General features: G+C 36.7%; 3 protein-coding genes across 4 annotated transcripts in view; all 3 read left to right on the top strand.

The window, feature by feature from the left end:
* Positions 1-251: 251 nt before the first annotated feature.
* On the top strand, positions 252-1037 carry LOC134200542 (protein LTO1 homolog). Its single transcript, XM_062673592.1, has 2 exons — positions 252-715; positions 786-1037. Exons 1-2 carry the CDS (start codon positions 547-549, stop codon positions 1028-1030), a joined length of 414 nt encoding a protein of 137 aa, XP_062529576.1. The 5' UTR covers positions 252-546; the 3' UTR covers positions 1031-1037.
* On the top strand, positions 897-8590 carry LOC101743405 (probable methyltransferase-like protein 25). Its single transcript, XM_012692214.3, has 8 exons — positions 897-1038; positions 1705-1929; positions 2356-2528; positions 3646-3834; positions 4631-4811; positions 5618-5818; positions 6479-6588; positions 7309-8590. The coding sequence occupies exons 1-8, from the start codon at positions 1008-1010 to the stop codon at positions 7660-7662; spliced, it is 1464 nt and encodes a 487-aa protein (XP_012547668.1). The 5' UTR covers positions 897-1007; the 3' UTR covers positions 7663-8590.
* Positions 8591-21336: 12746 nt separating this feature from the next.
* LOC101743266 (uncharacterized) overlaps positions 21337-26607 on the top strand; it is a 50030-nt gene continuing 44759 nt past the window's right edge. The window contains exon 1 of one of the 2 annotated variants that reach the window (XM_004928085.5): positions 21337-21654. In XM_004928085.5, the coding sequence (XP_004928142.1) occupies positions 21603-21654 (52 nt within the window). In that variant the 5' untranslated portion in view covers positions 21337-21602. The remainder of the gene's footprint in view (positions 21655-26607) is intronic. The other variant, XM_062673584.1, reaches the window with a different exon arrangement.

The following is a 26607-nucleotide window of genomic DNA, read 5'->3' as shown; positions in this document are numbered from 1 at the left end:
ATATTTGTATAAAAAATGTCTTTTCCAGGGTTATCGATGTATATTAAATATATGTATGTGTATAATAAAAATCTTACATTTATTTCCGTTATCTAGTACATGTAACACAAGTTCTTTACGAACTTACCACGGGACTACGTCATAACGTGGCGTGATTGTTAGTATTTTTTTTAATGACCTGGTGACAGAGACCTTTAGGTCAACTAACATTACAAATCAATCAAATCATAGATAATTGTACACTTAGTTAGAACAGACAAGGCTATATGGGCTTAGATCCCCTTGTCTTTCCTAACAAGGAAAAATTGTACCAAAAAAAAATGTTTTTACAAATTGTCCGGTCTGTCGGTAAATATGGGTAAAAAACTTGTATCGAAATACTAAACTAAGATTACGCAGAATAAAAAATCGTCAGAACTGTTCAATTTAAAAACAAAAAATTTGTTAGATGCACACTGATAGTATAAGTTTAAAACGTATATAACCTAACCTGAAACAAAAATCGAAAACGGCGACCACCAGAACGTTGCTAAACTATGTCTACTAATGGCTGTAAGTAAGGATTTTAATGACGTATTAGATGACATAGTGCTTGGTGAAGAAAAAGAGAGCAAGTCTAGCTATGATGAAGGGTTCAGAGCAGGCATAGAAGCTGGTAACATAGAGGGTTATCACTTGGGCTATCATCGGGGTGCTGAACTGGGTCGTGAGCTAGGTGAGTGACATTTCTATGACAGTAAAAAAGGGTTCTTACTAAAAATATACCACTATTCAAATTTCTTTAGGTTTCTACTGGAGCACAGTAAATGAATGCCTTGAACTAAATGAAACATCAGACGCAAAATTATCAGAAAAAATAATAGCCCAGCTGCTCAAAGTTAAAGAACTAATAGATACTTTTCCTCCTAATAATTCTGAAGACCATGACATACTAGGTATGGCCGATGCAGTTAGAGCACAATATAAGAAGGCTTGTGCTTTGTTAAAGATACCTTCAAACAATCCATATGATGCAGGAGTCTCATTCTAAAAGAAAAGGTGAGTTACCTTCTTATAGAAATATAATTTTAACTCCGATAGATTTGATACTTATATTTTATAAGAATAAAAAGTATTTGAGGAGCTATAGTCTTCCTTTAAGGAAAACAATAATGTTTAGTAGTTTCAGATTGTTGCAAATTATACAGGATAATTACTAAATATATTTTGCATTGATCTAGAATTAATGGGGAGTAAACCTTATCTCAACATCCTATATGTTACCATACATGTCCTTAAAGGTTATTACTTAATGCTCAAGCCTAAAAATTCACCAGAGAATCTGCTCTCACTAACCCACATTTTCTTACTGTTTCAAATTTTTTTTTTCCTTAGGTAGATATGATCATCCTGTCTATTTCTGCCACAAAATAGTCATTATTGTTCTGGTTTGAAGGCAGTAACAATTAAGTGTTTTCTCCCTTATGACTCTACGTGGGTGGTGGTATTCATAATGTGTCATCTAATGCGTTCTGATAACTATTTTATACCAGATAGGCTGTGAGCTCATTTATCCATCTCTGAAATAATTAAAAAGTGTAATAATTTTTATATTTACTATTTACTACATTAAAAGTCATGAATGTCTATAAGTTTATCGATTTGAACCTTAATTTTAACAGTTTAAAGAACCTACATAATTCCATACCAATTTAATTGATCCAGATTCAATGAAAACAACAATTCGTAGTCTATGTCACAATATAGATTCCATAATCAACTACCTTGCACCATATTTGCCACTGGTCAACTGTCATATGGTAGAATTCCTAACAAATGACCACTGGAATACATACTTGCCAAATAATTTAAAAGAATATCTCGATCAGCTGGATTTGAATGAGTCACTGGAGCAGTTTTGGAATGCTACTAACAGCTATAAAGGCAATGGTAAGTTAAATAATTATTCAATACAGCCACTAAATACATTTCTATAACTATTATATTTTAAAATAAACTCATTATATTAAATAAATAATAGTTTTCAAAAACTAACAAAATACACTTTTATAGAAAATCCAACTAAAAAATAGAAAATAAATTTTATAAATTTGAATTAAAAATAGTGTAAGAAAAAATGATTTTATTGTAAAAAAGCGTTTTTTTAAACTATTATTTATTTTTTAGTTGAATTTCAATTTTTTTTATATATTTTTTTCATTTTTTTTTTAATATTGAATTGTCATCGGTCCTTAATAAGTATACCAAATTTAAATTTAATCCGACGTTTTGAACGGGGTCAAAATCATGTTTAAAGATTCCGTTACATCTGAAGCTAATTAAAGCGTAATAAAAACAATCAACACCGAATTACAGAACCGACTGAATTGAGAAAATGGATAACGGAGGCCAGAAAACATTATTTGGAAGTCAATAATGACTATTGTTTGTCAGTTGAACAGTTGAATGAAAGGATCAAGTCATGGGGCGGGGAACTGCAGCCAGAGATCAAGGTTAAAGAATTTATGAATAACAAGAAGAGTTATGAAGTAAGTCATTGTTTTTCTTATTCTATATTTGTGAAATTGAGATGTATTATAATATCGACGCTTGAAAGGCAAATGTGACTAAGCAAAAATAACTGCTTTATACATAAATAATAGGCAATAACCATATTCGAAGCGCAAAATAAATATATTTGTAGGTCTATTAAAATCATTTCAATCCCACAGCTAGATTCGTTAAAGTATAATTTTTTTCAGGTATTTCTACTTTAAATTAATCTACTGTAAAGTTCACGCATTGTCGCTTAGTCACGTTTACCTTTCAAGCGTCGATATGATTCAAAATTATATATATTTTTTGTACTATTATGATATGGGTAAATAATAAGTTCATAGCCCACCTGATATGAGTTAATGACTGGAGTCTATATACAAATATGAATACCATCTTCCATGAGATTAAGGTTAAAATATCAACTATATTGTACACTAGTCCTGTACACCCAAGTAAAACAGAAAATCCTTTGCAGTAGAAATTTATAGGTTGGCAATCAATCCCGCTCAATCAGGCTTATAAGACTCCTTAACACCATCAAAAACTAAATACTGTCTACAATTATCATAATCGATTACTATGTAATTACCATGTTTTAAAGTCGTCGTGGCCGAAAGGATAAGGCGTTCGGTGCATTTGAATTGAGCAATGCACGAGTGTTCGAATCTCAGGCGATTACCAATTTTTCTAATGAAATATGTACTCAACAAATGTTCACGATTGACTTCCACCGTGAAGGAATAACATCGTGTAATAAAAATCAAACCCGCAAAATTATAATTTGCTTAATTACTGGTGGTAGGACCTCTTGTGAATCCGCGCGGATATGTACCACCGTCCTGCCTATTTCTGCCGTGAAGCAGTAATTCGTTTCGGTTTGAAGGGCGAGGCAGCCGTTGTAACTATACTGAGACCTTGGAATTTATATCTCAAGGTGGGTGGCGCATTTACGTTGTAGATGTCTATGGATTCCGGTAACCACTTAACACTAGGTGGGCTGTAAGCTCGTCCACCCATCTAAGCAATAAACAAAAATTGTAATAATTATGAAAGTCATAAGAAAATATAACGATAATCTTCAATCTTAATCAAAACTCTCCATGTCAGGTACAAACAATGGCACGTGCAGTGTCGTCTGTATACTCGGCGGCATCAGGCACGTGCTGCGTGGAGGCGGGGGGAGGCCGGGGACACTTGCTGACGACCCTAGCGCTCGGGTACCACATACCCAGCCTCACTGTGGATTGCGACCCGAAAACACTAAGTGCTGCTATAAATAGAGTCAAAGTTATACAGGTGAATATAACAGTGCTAAGTGATATGGACCTATTTTTTCTTGTAGTTCAACTTATTATATGTACTTGTTTAAGATATATAGAATAATAAAATAAGGTATATTTGAAAACAAGAAAGCTCTGAGCTTTTCTCAAATCTTTTGAGTAGTTACTCTTGTATGAATTAGTGGTAAGGTGATGACCGTTTTGCAAAGCACTATAAAAGCCTACTATGAACATACACATATTATGTAAGTCTATGTAAGTACACAATATATTGCGAATAATTAAAAGTCAACTTAAAAAAAATTATTGTTTTATTGCTTGGAAGGGTGGACGAGCTCACAGCCCACCTGGTGTTAAGTGGTTACTGGAGCCCATAGTCATCTACAACGTAAATGCGCCACCCACCTTGAGAACCTTGAGATATAAGTTCTAAGGTCTCAGTATAGTTACAACGGCTGCCCCACCCTTCAAACCGAAACGCATTACTGCTTCACGGCAGAAATAGGCAGGGTGATGGTAACTACCCGCTCGGACTCACAAGAGGTCCTACCACCAGTAATGAAATACATATACCAGTATAAATCGTAAATAGTTTTTCTATTAAGCAGCCTAGTATTTAGTTACATATTAATGTGAGCAAGATTAATAAGCTGTTGAAAGGTGAGAATTTCTAAAAATATAGTAAAATCTGAATATGGTGAAAAGAAACGGCACTGACTGCTAGATTAATTAAATTAGTTTGTCGGATAAATTTGTGGTTTTGTAATGTATTTTCGATTCTTAACGGTTTTATAATTAAATCGGTTACACAGAAACAATGGCACGCCATCGCCAAAAGGATACACGACGGAGCCGAAGAGAAACCGCCTCACTTCAATAAAGACCTCCAGAGATTCGCTCAGGCTTTTATAACCAAAGACACTGATCTTGGAGGCGTCGTCAGAGAGATGTTCCCAGAGTGTAAAGACTTGGATACTAGGATTATTCTCACTGGTGAATATATGTTTGATAATATCATTAAATACTATTAAACTATCAGAGGATCTTTTTTGATTCTAAAATGGTTGGAAGAGCTCATGACTCTCCTGGTGTTAAGTGGCCACTGGAGCCCGTAGACATCAACCACAATAATGCCGTCGCCCGTCTTGAGACATTAGTTCCAAGTATTAGTTTCTACAGTAGAACGGCTGCCCCACCCTTCAAACCGAAATGCATTATTGTTTCACAACAGAAATAGGGTGTCCCGATCCTGCGGACAGAATGGAAAGCAGTCGACGTTGCCCAAAACACGTGATTTCGGATCCTCCCGCTCCACTAACGGTGCTTTTAGGTACCTCAGGCACCGGTCATCGTTCTCGTCGAACCCGTCGTAAATTAACCCATAGACACAGCCCACTGAGTTTCTCACGGGATCTTCTCAGTGGGTCGCGTTTCCGATCCGGTGGTAGATTCTGCGAAGCACTGCTCTTGCTAGGGTTCGTGTTAGCATCGTCGTCAGGTTTCAGCCCCGTGAGCTCACCTACTAGTTAAGGCGACGCTGATATAGCGTCTCAAGGCTATCAGCTTAGGTAGGGAAAAAAAATAGGCTGGGTGGTAGGTACCCTACCCGTATCTACCCGGCACAGTCGCTCGATTCTTGTCCTAAGAAACTATTCCTAAGACGCCCGGTGCATTCCTAAATACCGGACGTCTTATCCGTTAGGCCGCAATGCCTTCGGAACATATAAAATTTTATATTGTCCAAAGAGAATTAATTGAAAATACCTCTGCTAACTGAAAACGTCAATATTTGTTCTAAGGTCTCCATACTTGTGGGAATCTTGGTCCGGACTCGCTTCGTATCTTCACGGCTCGATCGCAGATAGCAGGCCTCCTCACGGTCCCGTGCTGTTACCACCTCCTCACCGAGGACTCAGACGTGGAACTCTTCGATGTTTTCCAGAAGGAGTACGGAACTGGAGAGAGGACGCAGGGTTTCCCGATGTCTGAGTATCTGAGAGGTATGGTTGAAATTTCAGAATCTGATTAGAACAAGGTTGGTTTTCAGCTAAACCAGAGGTGAGCAACCTTTTTAATAAATGGGCCAATTTAAAATTTCATTTTTATTGGCGGACCACAATTTACGAAACTTTATCTATCTATCTGCTATCTATATATATAAAAATGAATTGCTGTTCGTTAGTCTCGCCATTAAGCAGGCCGAATGCAGGCAAAATTGGAGGAAGCTGGTGCAAAAACTGGGCCAAAGTGGTCACGACCCTCAGTAATGAGGAAACGACAAAGAAGAAGAAGAAGAAGTCTCGCTAAAACTCGAGAACGGCTGGACCGATTTGGCTAATTTTGGTCTTGAATTACTTGTGGAAGTCCAGAGAAGGTTTAAAAGGTGGATAAATATGAAAATGCTCGGAATTAAATAAAAATAACGATTTTGTTTTTCCTTTGATGTGTCCCCCGTCGGTGGGATGCCTTTGGTTTGTTTTAGGTTTATTTTATACAAAAGCTTCGGTCTTTTATTTATCGATTGAGGCACTACGAAGTCTGCCGGGTCAGCTAGTTTATTATAAAAAAAACACCCGTAGCTTTATATCAGACAACCCGATGAATACAATAAAAAAAATTATAACTATTTCACTTTAAATGTGTGTGTATATTGTGCGCAGGCTACAGGCTGGGTCGCAACGCGCGCATGCTGGCGGCGCAGTCCGTGGACCGCGTGCTGCACCAGCGCCAGCTGCCGGCCCACAGCCTGCTGCACCGGGCCATGCTGCAGGTATACCGGGCTCACTAACGCTCACAGACGCTCACAGCTGCCGTAATAACTTAGACGTGAACCGAATTACCTGAAAAGGGAAGGTCTTGTTCCGAATGTGATCTAATAACGTAACCTTGGTAACGGAATAGTCCAATTATTATTTTATTTTATTATCTATATATTAATACGTGAAGCAAAAACGTTATAGCCCTTTTTACGAAAATTGCGCGGATGGAGGAGTATGAAATTTCCTACACTTTTACTAATTTATTGCTTAGATGGGTGGACGAGCTCACCTGGTGTTAAGTGGTTACTGGAGTCCACAGACATCTACAACGTAAATGCGCCACCCACCTTGAGATATAAGTTCTAAGGTCTCAGTGTAGTTACAACGGTTGCCCCACCCTTCAAACCGAAACGTATTACTGCTTCACGGCAGAAATAGGCGGGGTGGTGGAACCTACCCGTGCGGCTAACAAGAGATCCTACCACCAGTAAAAAACTTGGTAAGAGGTTCGACGTACAACATAACCTATACATCAGCCTACTGAATTTCTCGCCGGATCCTCTCAGCGGGTCGCGATTCCGATCTGGTAGTAGATTCATTCGCAAAGCGGCTGCCCTGAGGCACTGAGGGAGAGCGCCATAGGGCGTGCGTGGCATGTCCATTAATTTATTTCATAAAAACAAACAATATGAAAAAGTATGTCTTAATAAAATCTAACGCTCTCTCCCCAGGTTGTCATCAAGAAATATTTACCAAACACCACATTAAAGGAAGGCAAATTGAAACGCATCTCGAAATGCGACACCTTCGAACAATACCTCAAGATGGCCGACAAAATTCTTAATTTAAATCTAAATCTGCCCGAAACGTTCTACACAGATACGCAATTGTATTTGGATTGCCAGTGGAAAAAAATGACTTTATTTTATTTAATCAGACTGTGTTTGGCCCAAGTAGTGGAAAGCGTAATATTGTTGGATAGAATATTGTTTTTGTATGAGAACGGCTTCGAGAAAGTTTATTTAGTTAAATTATTTGATCCGGTTTTATCGCCGCGCTGTCACAGTATTGTTGCTTTAAGATAATAAAAAAAAACGCGTAGACTGAAGACGTTTATATTTATCTCCGACATTGAAAATATAAAATATCTTTATCACAAAAATCACTATGTAAACGTTTAGTGTGATTTTGTTATTAGAATCATGATACCCTATAGACCAGTGATTCTAAACGACTGTACCTCGCCACTTTAAAATGAATATATATATTTTTTTGCCTTATAGGCAGACGAGCATACGGCCCACTTGATGGTGAGTGGTTAACGTCGCCCATGGACTTCAGCAATGCCAGAGGCAGAGCCAAGCTGCTGCCTACTGATTAATATAACGTATTTATGCGTTTTCAATTTATCTTTTGTCTCGTTAAATTTTACGATCGTTAAAAGAGTGCCGCGGTGAAACAAAGGTTGAGAATCACTGGTCTAGACAAAAATTTGAAATCAAGAAATGGAAAATTTATAAAGACATATAATATTACAGAATGTTGCCTGATATGTCTTTATTAAACTACAGAACAAAATTTGAACTTATTTGAAAATTTGAATTTATTTGAAAAGTTGAAAAAATGAACATCCGACCTTATACAGCTTATATTTAATATCTAAAGACTCATTAGGTAATGGCATAGTCTTATCCTTTAGGCCAAGACGACTTCATACCCTGTTGTTATTAAGGTTCTGGATTCTGGATAAGGTGTCTCTTTCAGGATTCTGGAAGGTTCTGGATAAGGATTTGATCTACATATTATACCGACACTTATAATGTAGGAACTTCTATGTAAATCTCCTCGCCAAGTAGATGATATGTATCATTTACATATGTAGTAAATTTATATCACTTATTAAAATATTTGATATGTAAATAATATTAATGAATATAGTATTTTTATGTATTCTAAGTGATGTTATGTAATTTATATTATTATACTCTAAATAAAAAAACAACTGCTTAAGAATTTTTATTTATATATTCGTCACCCTACTGAGTTACCAGTACAAAATATAATTTAATTTTTTTTCGTTTGTCTAAAAATTAATAAAGGGTTTGACTGCCGGTGATCGGTCAATATTATGGACGGTAGAAGTAATTAGCATTATCTCAGTGTGAAGTATTCGCTGGAAGGGAGACTTAAGGTGGCGCCACTGTAGCAAGTGGAAAGATTTTAGAAACAGCGCCATAAACTAGGAGTAGGATACGCTTCAACGTAAATAGTAATAGAAATTAATAGTTGAGATAAACCATATGCGTAATACAGAATGAATTAGACAAAAAAAGTTTATATTTTAATTATTTTTTAACTACCCCAAGTCACGAAAAATATTAAATTTTTCAAACCAGCACACTCCACTCTGTCTAAAACTGCTATATTCATAAATCATTTTCATTTCCGACAAATGCGCTATTTCAATGAGTCCAACTTTATCTCCTACCTATGCTGGTAGCCTTGAGAAGCTATTTCAGCTTCGCCTTGACGTGTAGGTGAGCTCACGGGGCTCAAACCGGGGTGTTGCTAACACTGGCCCTAGCAAGAGCAAGCAGTGCTTCGCAGAATCTACCACCGGATCGGAAACGCGACCCACTGAGAAGATCCGGCGAGAAACTCAGTTTGAAAGTCCAAACAATAACTTGCTGTTGACATGTGGACATTTTTTAAACGTGTCTCCTATAAAAGATGATGCTCCTTACTTCTACCCTCCATAGTCGATATCAAGTTTCTAGTTGGTTGTCAAATATCGTAAAGTAATCTATTAAAACGTAAAACTGGTTTTAATTATATCTGCCACACGCGAAAACCGAAAAAATTACTAAGTATTCTTAGTTCTGGCGAAACTTTGATATACGCTGTGCAAGAATGGTGCATTCACACCCGATAACCCTAACAGAGTAGAGGCCGGTCTATATTTAAATTCTACTCCCTTCCAATAATAATAAACTTTTTTTATTATTGCTTCTGAAATTAATTGATCCCAATTGTTTATTTGGGGCGATGGATTAGGGTCCTAAATATTATCCATGGGCCCGCGGTCCACTCTCAACTTCTGCGGATCATCTAATCCCACGCGCCCCCTAGGAGATCTCGTAGGAGATTGAACAATAGGCAATCTTATCGCTAAAAGCGAAAATAAAAATTATTTAAATATTGTTGTCAAAACGAACAATTGCTTAAAAAAAATTGCAAATTATGTGCCTTCTGAAAATTATACTTTTTCCGTGCCATTGTTAAGATATTAATATGATACTAGCTCATGTTGATATAGTTGTTGCAAAATACGATTGGGCGCCACCCTTAGTTGTGTGAGTGACCAATCTGTATACGCGTCAATGTAGGCTGTATGTAGCTAATGTAGAGCTACTGACCGATCCCACGTCGGATGTACACACTAACGAAAATGCGTATTTACGATTACAACTACAAATAAAGGCCATGCGTGGTCGTACTTTGCAACAAATAAAAGAAAAAAATTTTTTTTTTATTGCCCATATGTAGGCATACATACGGCCCACCTGATGGTGAGTACTAAGTAACCTCTAATTTTCTATAAAATATATTCCTTGACATCTCATATTTTTATGATACCAAAATAACTAACGGTACCTTGATGTCTGGCAGTTTCCAATAACGATATTTTCAATAACAAATGATCTATAAATAAAAGTATTGCGCCGTCTCCACGTCGATTTGGCGGGCAAGCGACAAACAAAATCAGTTATTATCTCTTATTAGGCCTGAGAATAAAGCCCGCGATAAACACTACACTTTTACAGCTCAATAACAGAAATAAGAAACTAGAATGGCTATGAAGCATTGCTAAAAAATATTTACATCTCTGTAGATTATTTTAGACAACAATTATCGAGGCAGTTAAATGGCGACAAAATGGAACCTTTGCGAAATATTGGTATGTCATGTCATTTATAAAAATTATTGTGCAAGCCGTAACATAAAAAATGTAACAACGTTAAGATGCAATATAAGAGAAAGACGTGCCGGAAATTTAACCTTATTGACCACCGTGCCTAATGCTATATCTAATGTTAAGCTAATGCTCCTATGGATTAGGATGGACTAGATCCCAAACAAATTATAGACGCTTGATCGTAGATGTTTTTAAATGAAAAAGTTTACTTTGAACTTACGCCTTTTTTCTGTCAAAAGGAATTCCCATGATGCCGTCTACACAGTGGAGGCGATGAATGGAGTGGAATGGCCAAATATGTCCTTTGTCCTTTAGCTTAACTTAAATAAGCTGTCCTTTAGCTTAACGAGTCCCTTTCGAACTCCTAATGAAATAAAAATTAAACGAGGCAGGCATGAGTAGATAATATACGTACAGAAATCCGTAATTAATAAAATAATGATTTAGATCTATTATTACATTATAAAATTTTATGGTCTTAAGGCGGTCACGGTGATTTGACTGAGAAACCGTTTAGCCGAAATATTAGGTCACTTTCAGATCCGATATCAGCTTTTGCACTTCCAGTGATATAATTCCATGTTTGTTGTTATGAAGCTTCGGCGTGGGTGGAAGGATGTTGCCGAATTATTCGCACTATTTTATGTACCGGGAAAATCTTAGATATTATTCATTTCACTAGTTTGCTGGACGAGATAACTTATCTGATGTTAATTGGTTACCGGAGCACGGAGGAAAACGTGGATTCCTCAACTTTGCTTAAGTAAAACAGGCGTCACACCTTTCTGATGCCGTAATCAAGGTACCTTATGCTCTGCCTACCAGCAATATTATTTCTTCCCTACCATCCGCTCGCAAGCGTGACGAACGCGTTAAATTATGCCTTACATTGCTTAACAGACAGGCACGATGGAATTTTGAACCGCATTGTCATTTATGATGAAAAATGGATTCCTTTCGTAATTGTAAGCGGTGATCATGTTGGTTAGACCTTGGTCCAGCACCTAGACGATGCCTCAAACGAAAAACGAATCTTAAAAAACGCACGGTCACTGTTTGGCCGTGTAGTGCCAATATAATTAATCACTGCTTCTTATCAAATGTCCTTGTAGCAGACGAGCATACGGTCCATATGATGGTGAGTTGTTGCCGTCACTCGTGCAAAGTCGACAGCATAGCCAAGCCATTGCTAATCGCTACACCCTGCAAAACTCGTTAGAAGAAAGTTAGAGAAAAGAAAGTTATTTTAGTAAATACATATTATTAGCATTTATTTATTTTATTTCTTTCTTTGGGAAACCAACAGTACAAAACGTTCAAGTAATATTTAAAAAAATTGCTAAAACAATAACCAAACAAGTTTCAACTATCAAAATCTATACTAATATTATAAAGAGGAAAGATTTGTTTGTTTGTTTGTTTCGAATACTCCGAAACTACTGGACCGATTTGAAAAATTCTTTTTCCATTAGAAGCCGACATTGTCCCTGATGAACATAGGCTACTTTTTTTTTTTTTTGGTTTCATGTGTGTTTTAATGTTTTCGAAGCGAAGCGAGGGCGGGTCGCTAGTCACATATAAGTAGAAAGTGAACAAAGGCAAAGAGAGAAATTTAGAAATTTAAGTTTACACAAAAATCAAAACATAAAAACTAAAGCAACACAATACGCACATCTGTACATCAATTTACAATTTAAAACTTAATAATACTTATCGGACTAAATCACCTTATAAATATTCTAAAACAGCATTTCTATATGCTAGCTACGGGTGACGTATTTATGTGTGTAGGTACTTCGGTGATTTGTACCCTTTTCGTGGGTGGGCGGTGTGATTCGACAAAACCTAAAATATTAATAGCTCACAAAGAATTTGCGATGACTAGTAAACGTCCGCCTTCGGATGACCCCATTAATCATTAGTGTCGATTTTGTTTTAATTATCTATATATTAATACATGAAGCAAAAACTTTGTATCCCTTTTTAAGAAAATTGCGCGGACGGAGGAGTACGAAATTTTCCACACTTATAGAGAATATAGATAAGAAGTGCACAAAGCTAATATTTTTTAAAAATAATGCATCAAAGATACATTAAATCAATAAAGAAAACATTACACACACTACATACCATGTATTTGACGCACACACGCATGCATACTATTTATTGTCAAACTTTTGTTCTTGACGTTTGTTGTCAAATTGAGAATAGAATATGGTTTGTCTTTGTTAATATTTTTTATAGTGTAGTCTTGGCGAAATTTGTGATTATAGAAGTATAAAATACAATAATAATAGTGTACAAACTTACAATTCCAATTAATTATAGTCGAATTTCGACTACTGCGGGACCACTAGTATTCTGAATAGAGTTTTATTATAGTATTAATAATTAGATAACTTTATTTTTGTAGGTTTAGTTTTATAAAAGTGTAAGCGGATGTTTTTTTCTACCATCTACTCACTCCACTGGCTATTCCACGGGTTTTTCGTGGATCACGGACGACTAATTTAATAACTTTGAAGTTTAGGTAGCTTTCATGATCTACACCCAGTGGAAACCGCAGAAAACACTCATTATGTATAATTTTCTTTTTGGTTCTTCAATCTATTTTTCTCTTTAGTAGTCTTTGACGGGTTTTGGTGTTATAAAAAATTAGAATCATTGAGTTTTTACATTAAATTATATCAACAGTAACACAGAAGAGATATTGTAATACATGATTGAATTTAAATCTTGGGGTGTCAGTGATAATCTTCGAAGTTCGTTAATTGGGCGAATATCACTGTTTACTTAACTTAAAACGTTTTTTTACAATAAAATCATTTTTTATTACACTATTTTTAATTCAAATTTATTAAAATTTATTTTCTATTTTTTAGTTGGATTTTCTACAAAAGCGTATTTGGTTAGTTTTTTTAACTATTATTTATTTTTCATTTTTTAATTGAATTTAAAAAAAATCCATTTTTTTTTTCAATTTTTTTTAAGTATTGAATTGTTATCGGTCCTTATAAGTATACCAAATTTCGAGTTAATCCGACGTTTTGAAGGGGGTCAAAATCGTGTTAAAAGATTCCGTTACAAACATACATACATACGTCTGAAGTTAATAAAAGCGTATTAATGAGAACGTGCCATGTTCTGTAACATAATCCAGTAGATATTATTCTAGGAGCCAATAGAGGTCCAAGTTGAATATTGACAGCCACCTTTAGCTGGTTAGACGCGATATGAGCAGTGGCTATGCCAGTGGATCCACCTGAACTGTTTTGCAGTACTTTTTGCGTGGTATTAATTTGAGTCATACTGGACGTCGTATCGTGGGCAGACAGTCAACGAGGTAGACCGATGACCTGGTCAAATTGGTTGGTAGGGACTGGATGAGAAAGGCAAGAGACCGAAAAGAATGGGGTGCATTCGAAGATTTTTTTAAATTGCTTATATGAGTGAACGAGCTCAAAGCCCACCTGGTGTTAAGTGGTTACTGGAGCCCATAGACATCTACATCGTAAGTGCGCCACCCACCTTGAGATATAAGTTCTAAGGTCTCAGTATAGTTACAACGGCTGCCCCACCCTTCAAACCGAAACGCAATTACTGCTTCACGACGGCAGAAATAGGCGGGGGGGTGGTACCTACCCGCGCGGACACTCGAGAGGTCCCAGCACTAGTAAAAAACCTAAACTCAGCATTGGGTAAAAAGGAGTTGAAAATGAGATATTATGGAAACTTTTTGACATATTTAAAGTAATCTTCGACAATATTTCCAGCAAAAGATGTATTAAACATAACGTTTCGCGATTGTCACAGAGAAGCCGGGATTTAGATCGTACTAAAAGGTATTCTCTGGTTTCGTTTTCGGCTTTTGAATAATCTTAGTTTTGGTCGTAGTAATCCTACCGTCCTAAAGGTTTACTTCGGCTGAGCCCACGCAACAGGAGCTGTCACGATAAATTATATTATCAAATCGAACAATTAAACAAAACGTGGGCGACTTAGCAGTCTTAAGACAATAGAACGATAATCTTCACATCGCTTTCAGCCCTACAAGGTGTTGAACAGGCTTATGGCAAGACAATATGTGAACCCACGCGTCACCATGTAGACTTAGACAAATCATATTGAGGTAGGTACATTAATCAAGTATAGTACCGGTTTCTGATGTGTTTGTAGTCTGCGACTATATAGAAGGTTGATCCTCAGTATAAATAAGGTATTCTCAAAGTATTTTTTATTGCTTAGATGGGTGGACGAACTCACAGCCCACCTGGTGTTAAGTGGTTACTGGAGCCCGTAGACATCTACACAGTAAATGCGCCACCCACCTTGAGATATAAGTTCTAAGGTCTCAGTATAGTTACAACGGCTGCCCCGCCCTTCAAACCGAAACGCATAACTGCTTCACGGCAGAAATAGGCATATGATATGAGCATTCTGATTTTATAATAGAAGCGTGTTAGGAATTCAATACATTTTTCTTGTTTTCACGGTAAAACAGTCCTGTATCCGTCTAGTTTCATTAAACGCTTTTGCAATTTAGTCGTTTTAGTGGCATTACAAAAATATACAGACAGAGTTCACAAATAAGGTTGAAGCTTTTCAATACTAGTCAAAATTAGTAGTAATGGATACCGCCGCGTATATTGATATCACTGACAATGGACCATCAGTTCGGGCTATACCTCATATCTCAATACAAAGATATGTAATGATCGAAAACTATTATTAGTAAGCACAAGTTACATTTAATGAAAGAAGCAAGTATATTCGAACGTGAATATTCATGAGGCTGTGGCGGGTAGCCATCATACAACGCAAGATAATTGGCAGATGCCTGAATCTCGCTTACGACATTTTCAAGATAAAGCGCACATATACAAGTTCCGAACAACAACATTCGGACCGTCGATCTACCGAGCAATATCATCCGCTCGGTGAAAGATCTTCCCTTCGTCGTAAGCCTACCAAAAGACTAACAAAATATCAGAAGGGGGCATAAAATGATGGGAACAAAATATAGAAGGAAACTAGGTCAGATTTCTGTTTGTTTTTTATTTCGGGGGTACAATTCTTCTCAACCACAAATTTCAGATCAACTATAAAGATTTCATATAGTAATGGTACATATAACTATAGGTAGTAAGTTCAACGTTTTTTTCTTCTTTTTTTTCTTTGATGGTTGGCTCACAGCCCACCCGGTCTTAAGTGGTTACCGAAGCCCATAGACATCTACAACGTAAATACTGCCACCTACTTTGAGATATGAGTTCGAAGGTCTCAGAATAGTTACGTTCGAAATGATTTTATAACATTAAAAGGTGTATTGCGATAGAGTTAAGTATTTCTCAACATACTAGATCATAACCGCTTAATAAAACACAATATACCCACATATTTATTCACAGCTTTACCACCTGTGAATACTTTCTAGTCTAGAATCTATAAAATGTGACGTTAGCTTTTCTCATTACTGCATAGTTTCAGATTTGCAACAATAGGTTGTGAACTTTATAATTACTGTTAAATTGCATCTGAGTTTGTGCTTAATAAATAAATTTCTATATTGTTTTATGAAGTCGTTGTGGTCTAAAGGTCTAAATGCATTCTTATCAAACGATGCAACGGTGCTCGAATCCCCTAAGCCAAGATACCAAATTTTCTAATGAAATACAGTCAAACCTGGATTAGCAAGAGTTCAAGGGAGCACAATCTCATTCTCGCTTATAGAGGTTTCTCACTAACCCGAGTTTCTCGCTAATGCACCCTCTGAATTTCATTTCGCGATTTTCCGGATTCAAACGCATTCACTATTTTAAGTTTATCACTTAATGACAGTACTTTAATTTTCCGTTTTGACATGATGCAGAACAGAACTTTCCTTCGCAATTGATTAACGATAAACTGAGTAAGTCCGACAAACAGGACGGTACACAGGCACACGTGTCCATTCGAAAAGAATGCGATAAAATAACAACGTTATTTAGTTCTACGAAATAGAACACGTTCAATATTGACGAGAAACCAATACAAAAACAATGATAGGAAGTTCCACAAAAGTTAAGAATGAGTCATAAAATTGCAGATTTTAAATTTGTAATTTGTTTTCTTATTTATTCCTCCTAAATAATATAAATAAATAAAGCTTGACTGTTACTTATAGAGGTATAGATAAGTAGCAGTCTCACTTACGGAGGTCTATGAGGGAAAAACGACTCTCTCTTACAGAGGTTTCTGTTTCTCGCTAATAGAGGTTTTGGGAGCTTAAAATGACGGGTCCTGGCTATTATTCTCACTTATAGAGTTTTCTCACTTATCCAGTTCTCACTTACCCAGGTTTGACTGTACATGCTTATCAAATGTTCACGAATGACTTACACACAATAACATCGTATAATACGAATAATAAATATGAGTGAATCGCGGCCCATCTGACTTAAAGTGGTTACCGGAGCCCACAGACATCTACAACGTAAATGCCACGACCCACCTCGAGACAAATTACTAAAGATCTTTATAATACTGCCAAAGCTTATTTCAATGCAGTCATGGGAGAATGCCGAATTGGAAGTACAAATAAATGTGTGGCGAATCGAGAATAAAACCACCTGGATTTGAAAGCAGGAACGATAGGAAGCAAATGCCTGTTAACTTTCTAGAGCAGGAAAGGTTATTATTAATTAACTTATTATTTAAAGAGCAGCCCCAAAAAAATGGGATATGGCGAAGCTCAGACTCTAAGACAAAAAATGATATGCATTTTTATCACTGCGGATAAAAACGCATATTTATAACTATACTTGAGACCTTATAGCTTATATCTCAAGGTGGGTGGCGTATTTACGTTGTAGATGTCTATGGGCTCCAGTAATCACTTAACACCAGGTAGGCTATGAGCTCGTCCACCCACCCATCTAAGCAAAAAATAAATAAATAAATAAACATAATATATGTATACAAGAACCTTCGCATTTATAATATAAGTGTAGAAGCATAGATTATACAGTAAATAGTCGAAGAATTTGACTAAAAACAAGATTACGTTCCGCATAATGTAACAGTAAAACTACATAAAAATTTATATAATACAGATATGAAGGATGTTCTTGAAAATAAATAAAGTTGTTATGAAACCAGAAAACTATTTTAGAAACTTTCATTTTAATTTCCCGCCCATACCACGATATCAATTACTATTTCTCCAACACGTTCTTGACATCAAAACTACCACGTCTTTCTTTTTATCAAAGAATTACGACTTTAACTCCTAAAGCATAAAATACATTTTCGTTTCGCTCGCAAACATCGGTTCTCATTTCGCTAACAACTGAAATTCATTTTCCTATTGAAAAATGCAATTTCCCTAACGTAATATGTGCGTAATATTTTACAGGGTTTTGTAAAAATAATCGTAAGCAATAAATAAAGGATAGGTCGCATCGTCAAACGGATTTTGTATCTGACTTTGTGGGCGGTAATTAAAAACGTAACATCGAACGTTAACTATTACGTTTTGGCTTTCAAGATCCGTAGCTACCATTGTTAACATAAAAAGGACCATACGCCACTAGATCCAAGTTTCAAATCGCCTAATCTGATTACGTACTGAATAATTACTAGTGTTGCCATTAGAATTTCGTGCTAAATTCACAGATTTCCTTGAAAAGGGGATTAGTTTGTCGGAGTTTAATGAATAATAAATAATAGTTTAAAAAAACTAACAAAATACACTTTTATAGAAAATCCCACTAAAAAATAGAAAATAAATTTTAATAAATTTGAATTAAAAATAGTGTAAGAAAAATAGGACGCTTTTTTTTACAATAAAACCATTTTTTCAGTTTTTTTGTTAAAAATTAATTGTCATCGGTCCTTAATAAGTATACTAAATTTCGAGTTAATCCGACGTTTTGAAGGGGGTCAAAATCATGTTCAAAGATTCTATTACAAGCATACATACGTCTGAAGCTAATGAAAGCGTATTAAAAAAAGACAGAAAATAGCGCATCGGCATACGATACAAATAAGCTTTTTCGAACCAAACACGTTCTTTAATGAACACTCTTGAAGCTCAAGTCAACCTTTTCCAACCTTTTCGCTATGAGCCTAAAGGGCTATAACAACTACGCCCGGACTGGTAGGTGAGCTCACGGGCTCGACCTAAAAGAATTTGTTAACACTAGCCCTAGCAAGAGCAGTGCTTGGCAGAATCTACCACCGGATCGGAATCGTGACCCACTGAGAAGATCCGGCGAGAAACTCAGTGGGCTGCGTCTGAGGGTTAATTTACTCGTCGAGCCCTTCGTCGCAAGCGACGGGTTCGACGAGAACGATGAGCGGTGCTTGAGGTACCTAAAAGCACCGTTAGTGGATCGGGAGGATCCGAGATGACGTGTTTGGGGCGACGTCGACTGCTTTCCATTCTGTCCGCAGGATCGGTAATGTAGTTACCGGCGGCCACGATGAGAGGGTTCTCGTGTCGTGCCGGTTTTTTTAAATGAACTAAAAGTGCTTGTGCTATTAGAGGAATATCTCGATATATAAAAATGAATTGCTGTTCGTTAGTCTCGCTAAAACTCGAGAACGGCTGAACCGATTTGGCTAATTTTGGTCTTTAATAATTAGTGGAAGTCCAGAGAAGGTGTAAAAGGTTAGACAAATATAAAAATGCTCGGAATTAAATAAAAAATAACAATTTTGTTTTTTTTTCCGGATCCGAAATGACGTGTTTGGGGCGACGTCGACTGCTTTCCATTCTGTCCGCAGGATCGGGAATGTAGTTACCGGCGGCCACGATGAGAGGGTTCTTGTGTCGTGCCGCTTTATCGAAGTGGAAAGAGCAGTGATTGGCAGAATCTACCACCGGATCGGAATCGCGACCCACTGCGACGCGCGACACTAAGTCATAAGTCAAAAATTGTACTAATCGCAAATGAAGGGCTTACGCGATCTTGCTTTGCTGCTGCTTTTTAACAAAGTTTTATGTACATTTATACAAATAAACAAACATACGCCATGTAAAGATGTAAAGAAAGCTAATAATACAAAAAAAAACGCCCACTTACTATAACAAATAAGTTACTATAATTCGTTTCAAAGTGATGAAAGTGAATTAATTTATTTGTTTATTTAGGTACGTATCACCATCCTGCCTATTTCTGCCGTGAAGCAGTAATGCGTTTCGGTTTGAAGGGTGGGGCAGCCGTTGTACTTTAGAAACTGAGTCTTAGAACTCGTGTCTTAAGGTGAGTAGCAGCTTCTACGTTGTTGATGTCTATAGGCTCCGGCGTCATACCGGTAATGACTTACGGAGCCGAAACGTGGACACTCACAGTACGGTTGGTCCGTCAGTTCAAGGTCGCTCAGCGAGCCATGGAAAGAGCCATGCTCGGAGTTTCTCTGAAGAATAAAATCCGGAATGAGATTGTTCGACAGCGAACTAAAGTCATCGACATAACTCAAAGAGTCAGCAAGCTGGAGTGGCAGTGGGCGGCCATATACGGCGTAGGACTGACGATCGCTGGAGCATACGGGTGCTCGAGCGGAGACCGCGCAGCGGAAGACGTAACGTGGGACGCCCCCTGGCTAGGTGGTGCAATGACCTCCGAACGGTGGCCGGCAAGAAGTGGATGAGGAGAGCCGTAAACCGGGCTCAGTGGTGTGGATTGGGAGAGGCCTATGTCCAGCAGTGGACGACTGTGGGCTGTCGATGATGATTATGATGATGATGATAGGCTTCGATGACCACTTAACACCAGGTGGGCCGTGAGCTCGTAATTAATAAAGTATTAATAGTAAATCTGCTTAGCAGCGCGTTGCCACCCAAATAATAAATATTTTTAATTCCATTTAATTTTTATAATAACAAAGGTGAGGAAAACGTACCGCCAAAATTCCCAGTCATTGAAATACGTAAATCAGTTTTTATTTTTCAATATTTGGAATATCCATGATGCATTTGGAGTTTTGAATCAACACTGTCATCCAATGATGATTTTCTGTTGTTTCCGTGGATTTATAGCAATACCTATCTGTTCCGAACTCATGAAATATCGAAAACTAGGTAAACCTTTAACTCGACATGAATTATGTAAGAATCTAAGAACGATTAAGTTTTTTTTTTATTGCTGACACGGGTGGACGAGCTCACAAAGTGGTTACTGGAGCCCATAGATATCTACAACGTAAATGCGCCACCCACCTTGAGGTATAAGTTCTAAGGTCTCAGTATAGTTACAACGGCTGCCCCATCCTTAAAACCGAAACGCATTGCTGCTTTACGGCAGAAATAGGCAGGGTGATGGTACCCACCCGCGCGGACTCACAAGTGATCCTACCACCAGTAAAGTGCTCCTACCACCAGTAAGTGGTTGGAGGTAACAGATACAAAAATTCAATTAATTTTCAAATTAAATTCAACAAATATTGAAATAAACATAAATAAATGTCAAACCGAGAACCCCGCCTTTTTGAAGCTGGTTAAAAATAAGATAAAAACCAATAAATGTAACGTCATCATTTGTATGACAAGGATATTAATGATAGAAAGTATATAAATCTTTAAAAATCCTTGTATTAGTTATATACCTGTACGGAAACTAGAAAGATTATGATTTATTAATTATCCACACCTTGACCGACATTACTATAACAGTTGTTTCTGGTGAACAGTTAAGCATTGTTTAATGAAACAAAAAAGTTATAGTTTTCACATGAAAACAAAAAAAAAACAAAAACAATTGAGCGCCCTGTTTAATAAATTGAGAACGTTTTCTGTTATAATAGCTTGTTTCGCGGGAAATCTTTAGTATGAAAAAGTTGACTTGACAATTCAGTTCTGTTTTCCCGCCAATTATTTTTTTTTCGTCCAAAACGTTTGCCCTGATTTTATTGTCTTTGTCAATAGTTAAGTAATAAGTGAAATAATTCTGCATTCAAACTAATAAGGTTACGTCTAATATCAACACTAAGCTTAGGGTCGAGCTGGGGCGTTTCATCCCCAGCTATAAAGCTGGGGCACACATCATACACGGCATTCGGAAAGCGGCCATGAAACAGAACGGGACGCGCGCGGTCGCCGTGCTGGCGTTGCTACTGGCCGGTTAGTTTCAAAAGTTTTATACAATTTATTTATTAAGTTGCACCAACAAAGTGATCATCAATACAAAACATTGACAAATTGACAAAAGTTCCTAGCAGATATCACCTCAATTATAGGTGCAATCGACAGTGCATTAATTACAAAAAAAAATGTAACTAAGATTTGATTACATTTGATTGATTGCTTAAGATTAATTTATATTTAATTGGGAAATGATCCGCGACAGATTGTTCCTGTAAGTTGTGAGACAATTAGAAAAAACATCTATTTCATTTAAAATGAGTTCAGCGCAATCGGACAACTCCAATTATCCGAATCATTATTTTATTATAAATCTGATATTTCTTAATAATTGTGTGTAGAGAAACGACGGATAACAGTAAGTTTTTATACGAAAGGTAAGTGTTATCATCGAGAAAAAAAAAAAACAATATTGCCCATATTGTTTCATTTCAACATGTATTGTTATATAAAATTCCTTCCATTTACAATCTCTAAATTAATTTGAAACGTGTTACGAATCATCTTAGAACTCGAGTGATATTTTACAAACCATTACCTACAATTTATTTAATTTCAAATAACATTAAACTCTGATTTCTATTTAAAACTAGCTGACCCGGCAGACTTCGTAGTGTCTCAATCGATAAATAAAAGACCTAAACTTTTGTTAAAAAAAAACAAAATTGTTATTTTTTATTTAATTCCGAGCATTTTTATATTTATCTAACCTTTTAAACCTTCTCTGGACTTCCACTAATTATTTAAGACCAAAATTAGCCAAATCGGTTCAGCCGTTCTCGAGTTTTAGCGAGACTAACAAACAGCAATTCATTTTTATATATCGAGATATTCCTCTAATAGCACAAGCACTTTTAGTTCATTTAAAAAACCCTTCAATGTCTACAATAACTATAATTAAAAACGAACTTCGTTGATTAATACGTTTTAATCCAATTACTGTGTGTAGTTATGGAATACATAAAAAATATTATGATTTCGTAGAAATATGAATTTTTTTTTTTTTAATTAATAAGATGTACTTAAAATTGCGCCTTATTCTATTCCTTAGGGAGGAAATTAAGTAGATTACCTCAATAGACACATGCTCGGTAAGTGAAAACTGGTCTCGCATAGATATCGCAAATGAAGCAACGATATATTTAAAAAAAATTAAAAACAAAAATACTTTGTTTGTCTAGCTTTGTCCGTGTTGATGCTTGAAGTTGACTCCGAATACCGTTGACAAAATTAAGTCACAACAGACCTAAAGAATTTGAGTATCAAATAATATAATATTATAACCTTACCCATCAAGGGCATACGATTTATTCACAAGCATAGGTAGGCGGGTAGTATATTCGGGCAAAACAGAAAAGTGGCAATAATCAATTATTCCTTCAGAAGTTATTCGTTGTGCACCTTTTTCGTAGGTACATCATTCAATCAATCAGAATGATGTTTATTCAAATAGAAGATTAGATTTTTTTTTATTGCTTATGTGGGTGGACGATCTCACAGCCCACCTGGTATGAAGTGGTTACTGGAGCCCATAGACATCGACGTAAATGCGCTATCCACCTTAGATATAAGTCCTAAGATCTCAAGTATAGTTACAACGGCTGCCCCACCCTTCAAACCGAAACGCATTACTGCTTCACAGCAGAAATAGACGGGGTGGTGGTACCTACCAACTAAAACTGTTGTATTACTGATTCGAAAGTAGCTTCATTGTAGATGCATTGCTCAGTAATACCCACAGACACAGCCTACTGAGTTTTTTGCTGGATCTTCCCAGTGGATCGCGTTTCCAATCCGGTGGTAGATTCTGCGATACACTGCTCTTCCTAGGGCTAGTGTTAGCAACGTTCTTAGGTTAGAACCCCGTGAGCTTAACTACTCGCTCGTTTACGCTGGCATAACCCCCTAGATTACCACCTTAGATAGAAAAAAAAGCTCAGTAATGCTGATTTCCCATTCCGTCCAATAGGTCAAATTTGCAAATCTATACTAATATTATAAAGAGGAAGGATTTGTTTGTTTGTTTGTATTGAATAGGCTCCGAAACTACTGAACCGATTTGAAAAATTCTTTCACTGTTTGGAAGCTACACTATTCCCGAGTGACATAAGCTTTAATCTTTTTTTGAAAAAATTAGGGATCCTTACTAAAACTCCAATAACGTAACCTATGGTGTAAAATTGCCTAAAATATTTTTTACATCGCGTACCCTGCGAAGACTATTGATGATAGAATAAAATAATTTACTACGACTTTGTAGAACACATTATTATTTACGAAAAGTGTCGCGACAGCATATGTCTAACTATTTATAGTTATGCCGCAAAAAGTGTTCTTTTATTTAAAAAAATAAAACAACGTCAAATATCGTTGAAATTTTTGATAAAGACCCGAGCGGAACCGCAGCGGTCCGCTAGTAAATTATATAATCAAAATATTGTTTATTTGATAAAAACAGGGCTGATCAAAACAATAAGGAAAAAGTTTAACAACTTAATTCCAAGTACAATCATGAGATATTTTATTATTATTTCGAGGCTGATTTCAATTTGTCGCCAATTTAGTACATAATGTATTTCCTTACCGCATTAATTGATATATTATAATTTGAAATATATTATAATTATATTATAATTTGATTAATTATATTTTGAAACATTATCTAAATGATACTCGTTTAAACTTCTGTACTTTATTAATAATAAATAATAATAATAAATAAATATTTACTAACAATCACGCCACGTTAACTGGTCCCGTGATAAGTTCGTAAAGAACTTGTGTTACAGGTACCAGATAACGAAAATAAATGTAAGGTTTTTATTATACACATACATATATTTAATATACATCCATAACCCTGGAAAAGACACTTATATTTATCATACAAATATCTTCCCTTGGCGGGATTCGAACCCGCAACCCCCTTGTGTAGTGACCATGTCACTTACCACTACACCAGACGGCCGTTAAACACTGTCACTGTCTTTGTTACGGAATGCAAAATATATCCAATAACATTTACCAGCTATGATCCTTTCCACGGCATAATTTTTAATAACTTTATTGTTATTTTGTAAGTAACAAACTCACGGGCCACCGAATGTTAAACGGTCATCGAGCCCATAACATTGGTGCCATAAACTCTTACAGGTAATAAGGGGTACCAATCAGGGCGTACTTACGGCATTATATACCACAAATAGTTAAGTCACAAAGAGATGGCGCATTTGTTTTTTTGCTTAGATAGCTGGACGAGCCCACGGCCCACCTGTTGTTAACTGGTTACTGGAGTCCATAAACGTCAACAACATAAATTCTACCACCCACCTTGAAACATGAAGTTATAAGTTTAAGTCTCAGCTGAGAAAATAAGCTTAGAATACCAGTACAGGCGTAAGGTGCTGCAGTGTTTTTTTTTTTTAAATCGGTAAAAGCGTGAACGAGCTCACGATTCACCAGGATTTAAGTGGTTGCCAGAGCCCATAGACACACTACAAAGTGAATCAAGACTCATCACCTATACAAGTTCCTTTATATTTGACAAAGACTTAAAATGTCATTAGGTTTCGCAGTTTCTGATACAACTAACTCACAGACACAGCCCACTAAATTTCTCGCTGGATCTTCTCAGTGGGTCGCGTTTCCGATCCGGTGGTAGATTCTGCGAAGCACTGCTCTTGCTAGGGCTAGTGTTAGCAATGCCCTCAGGTTGTAGATGTCTATGGGCTCCGGTAACCACTTAAATCAGGTGGGCCGTGAGCTCGTCCACCCATGTAAGCAATAAAAAAAAGAATCCAATCTCTAGGATTTGCGTTTATATACTCACACGCCCTTATTTACTAAATTCTTAAGGCGTTGGATTCATAGGCTTTAACCCCAATTATTATTGGAATGATAACAAGCTTGGCAGCTCTAATCCAAATCCCAATCACGGTAGTAAATATCCGATAACCTAACTGGTAAGATTTCACTTACCTGACTTGAGAAATAAAAATATCACTCGAGCACGAAAACAGATAACAGTTTTCATGTGGGGAATCATTACTGGACTACAACAAGAATCTAGCAAAAATATTGTCCATAATCACCTCCAGATAATCTAAACGCCAACAATCCAATTCAGGTTTTTGCACAGAGCTCATTTCATTTTCCGATACCGCTATAAAGATCCTTCGTAGTAGGCTTAATTTTAATATTGAAAATTGACAACCCTCCAGTGACTTGATGGAAGTATGAAAAACACCGATTAATTTTATCAAATCCTATGCGACCGTTGGCGGTACTCTGACCTGAAAACTTCCCCCTATTCCCAACAACTACACAAAGCTTCAACTCAATCGATTAAAATACTTTTTTTTTTCCTTTTTTCCTACCTATGCTGATAGCCTTGAGAGGCTATTTCAGCTTCGCCCTAACATGTAAGTGAGCTCACGGGGCTTGCTGTGTTGCTAACACTGACCCTAGTAAGAGTAGTGCTTCGCAGAATCTACCACCGGATCGGAAACGCGACCCACTGTAAAAATCCGGCGAGAAAGTCAGTGGGTTGTGTCTATGGGTTAATTCGCTTGTCGAGCCCTTCGTCGCAAGCGATGGGTTTGATAAGGACGGTGACCGGATAAAAGACATTAAGAACGTGACGTATCAAAGACAAATATTCATTCCCATAAACTTTAACTGTACCCTTATCCCAAAGCAAGGCAGAATTTCGATTTCGCATCACTATCGAGATATTTTTCCGGTTGTATTCACATTCTATCTATGGAATCCAATATGTCGGTTGATCTAAATCAGTCTTTCTCAAAGTGGGCGATAACGCCCCCTTGGGGGCGTTTGAAACCTACAGGGGGGCGTTAAGGGGCCGAGGAAAAAATGGGGGGCGTTGATGTGGGTTAGGGGGGCGCTGTAAAATTTGTAATTTCATTTACTTTA

Source organism: Bombyx mori, chromosome 18 (genome assembly GCF_030269925.1).
Source record: "Bombyx mori chromosome 18, ASM3026992v2".
NCBI classification, from domain to species: Eukaryota; Metazoa; Arthropoda; class Insecta; order Lepidoptera; family Bombycidae; genus Bombyx; species Bombyx mori.
The sequence above is the reverse complement of the archived record's forward strand: the minus strand, read 5'-3'. Positions and strand labels throughout refer to the sequence as shown.

Coding starts and splice junctions, on each gene's coding strand:
- LOC134200542 (XM_062673592.1), top strand. CDS start 547: ATGGCTGTAAGTAAGGATTTTAATGACGTATTAGATGACATAGTGCTT. Junction 716..785: donor TGAACTGGGTCGTGAGCTAG/GTGAGTGACATT, acceptor AAATTTCTTTAG/GTTTCTACTGGAGCACAGTA.
- LOC101743405 (XM_012692214.3), top strand. CDS start 1,008: ATGATGCAGGAGTCTCATTCTAAAAGAAAAG. Junction 1,039..1,704: donor GTCTCATTCTAAAAGAAAAG/GTGAGTTACCTT, acceptor TAATTGATCCAG/ATTCAATGAAAACAACAATT. Junction 3,835..4,630: donor ATAGAGTCAAAGTTATACAG/GTGAATATAACA, acceptor TCGGTTACACAG/AAACAATGGCACGCCATCGC.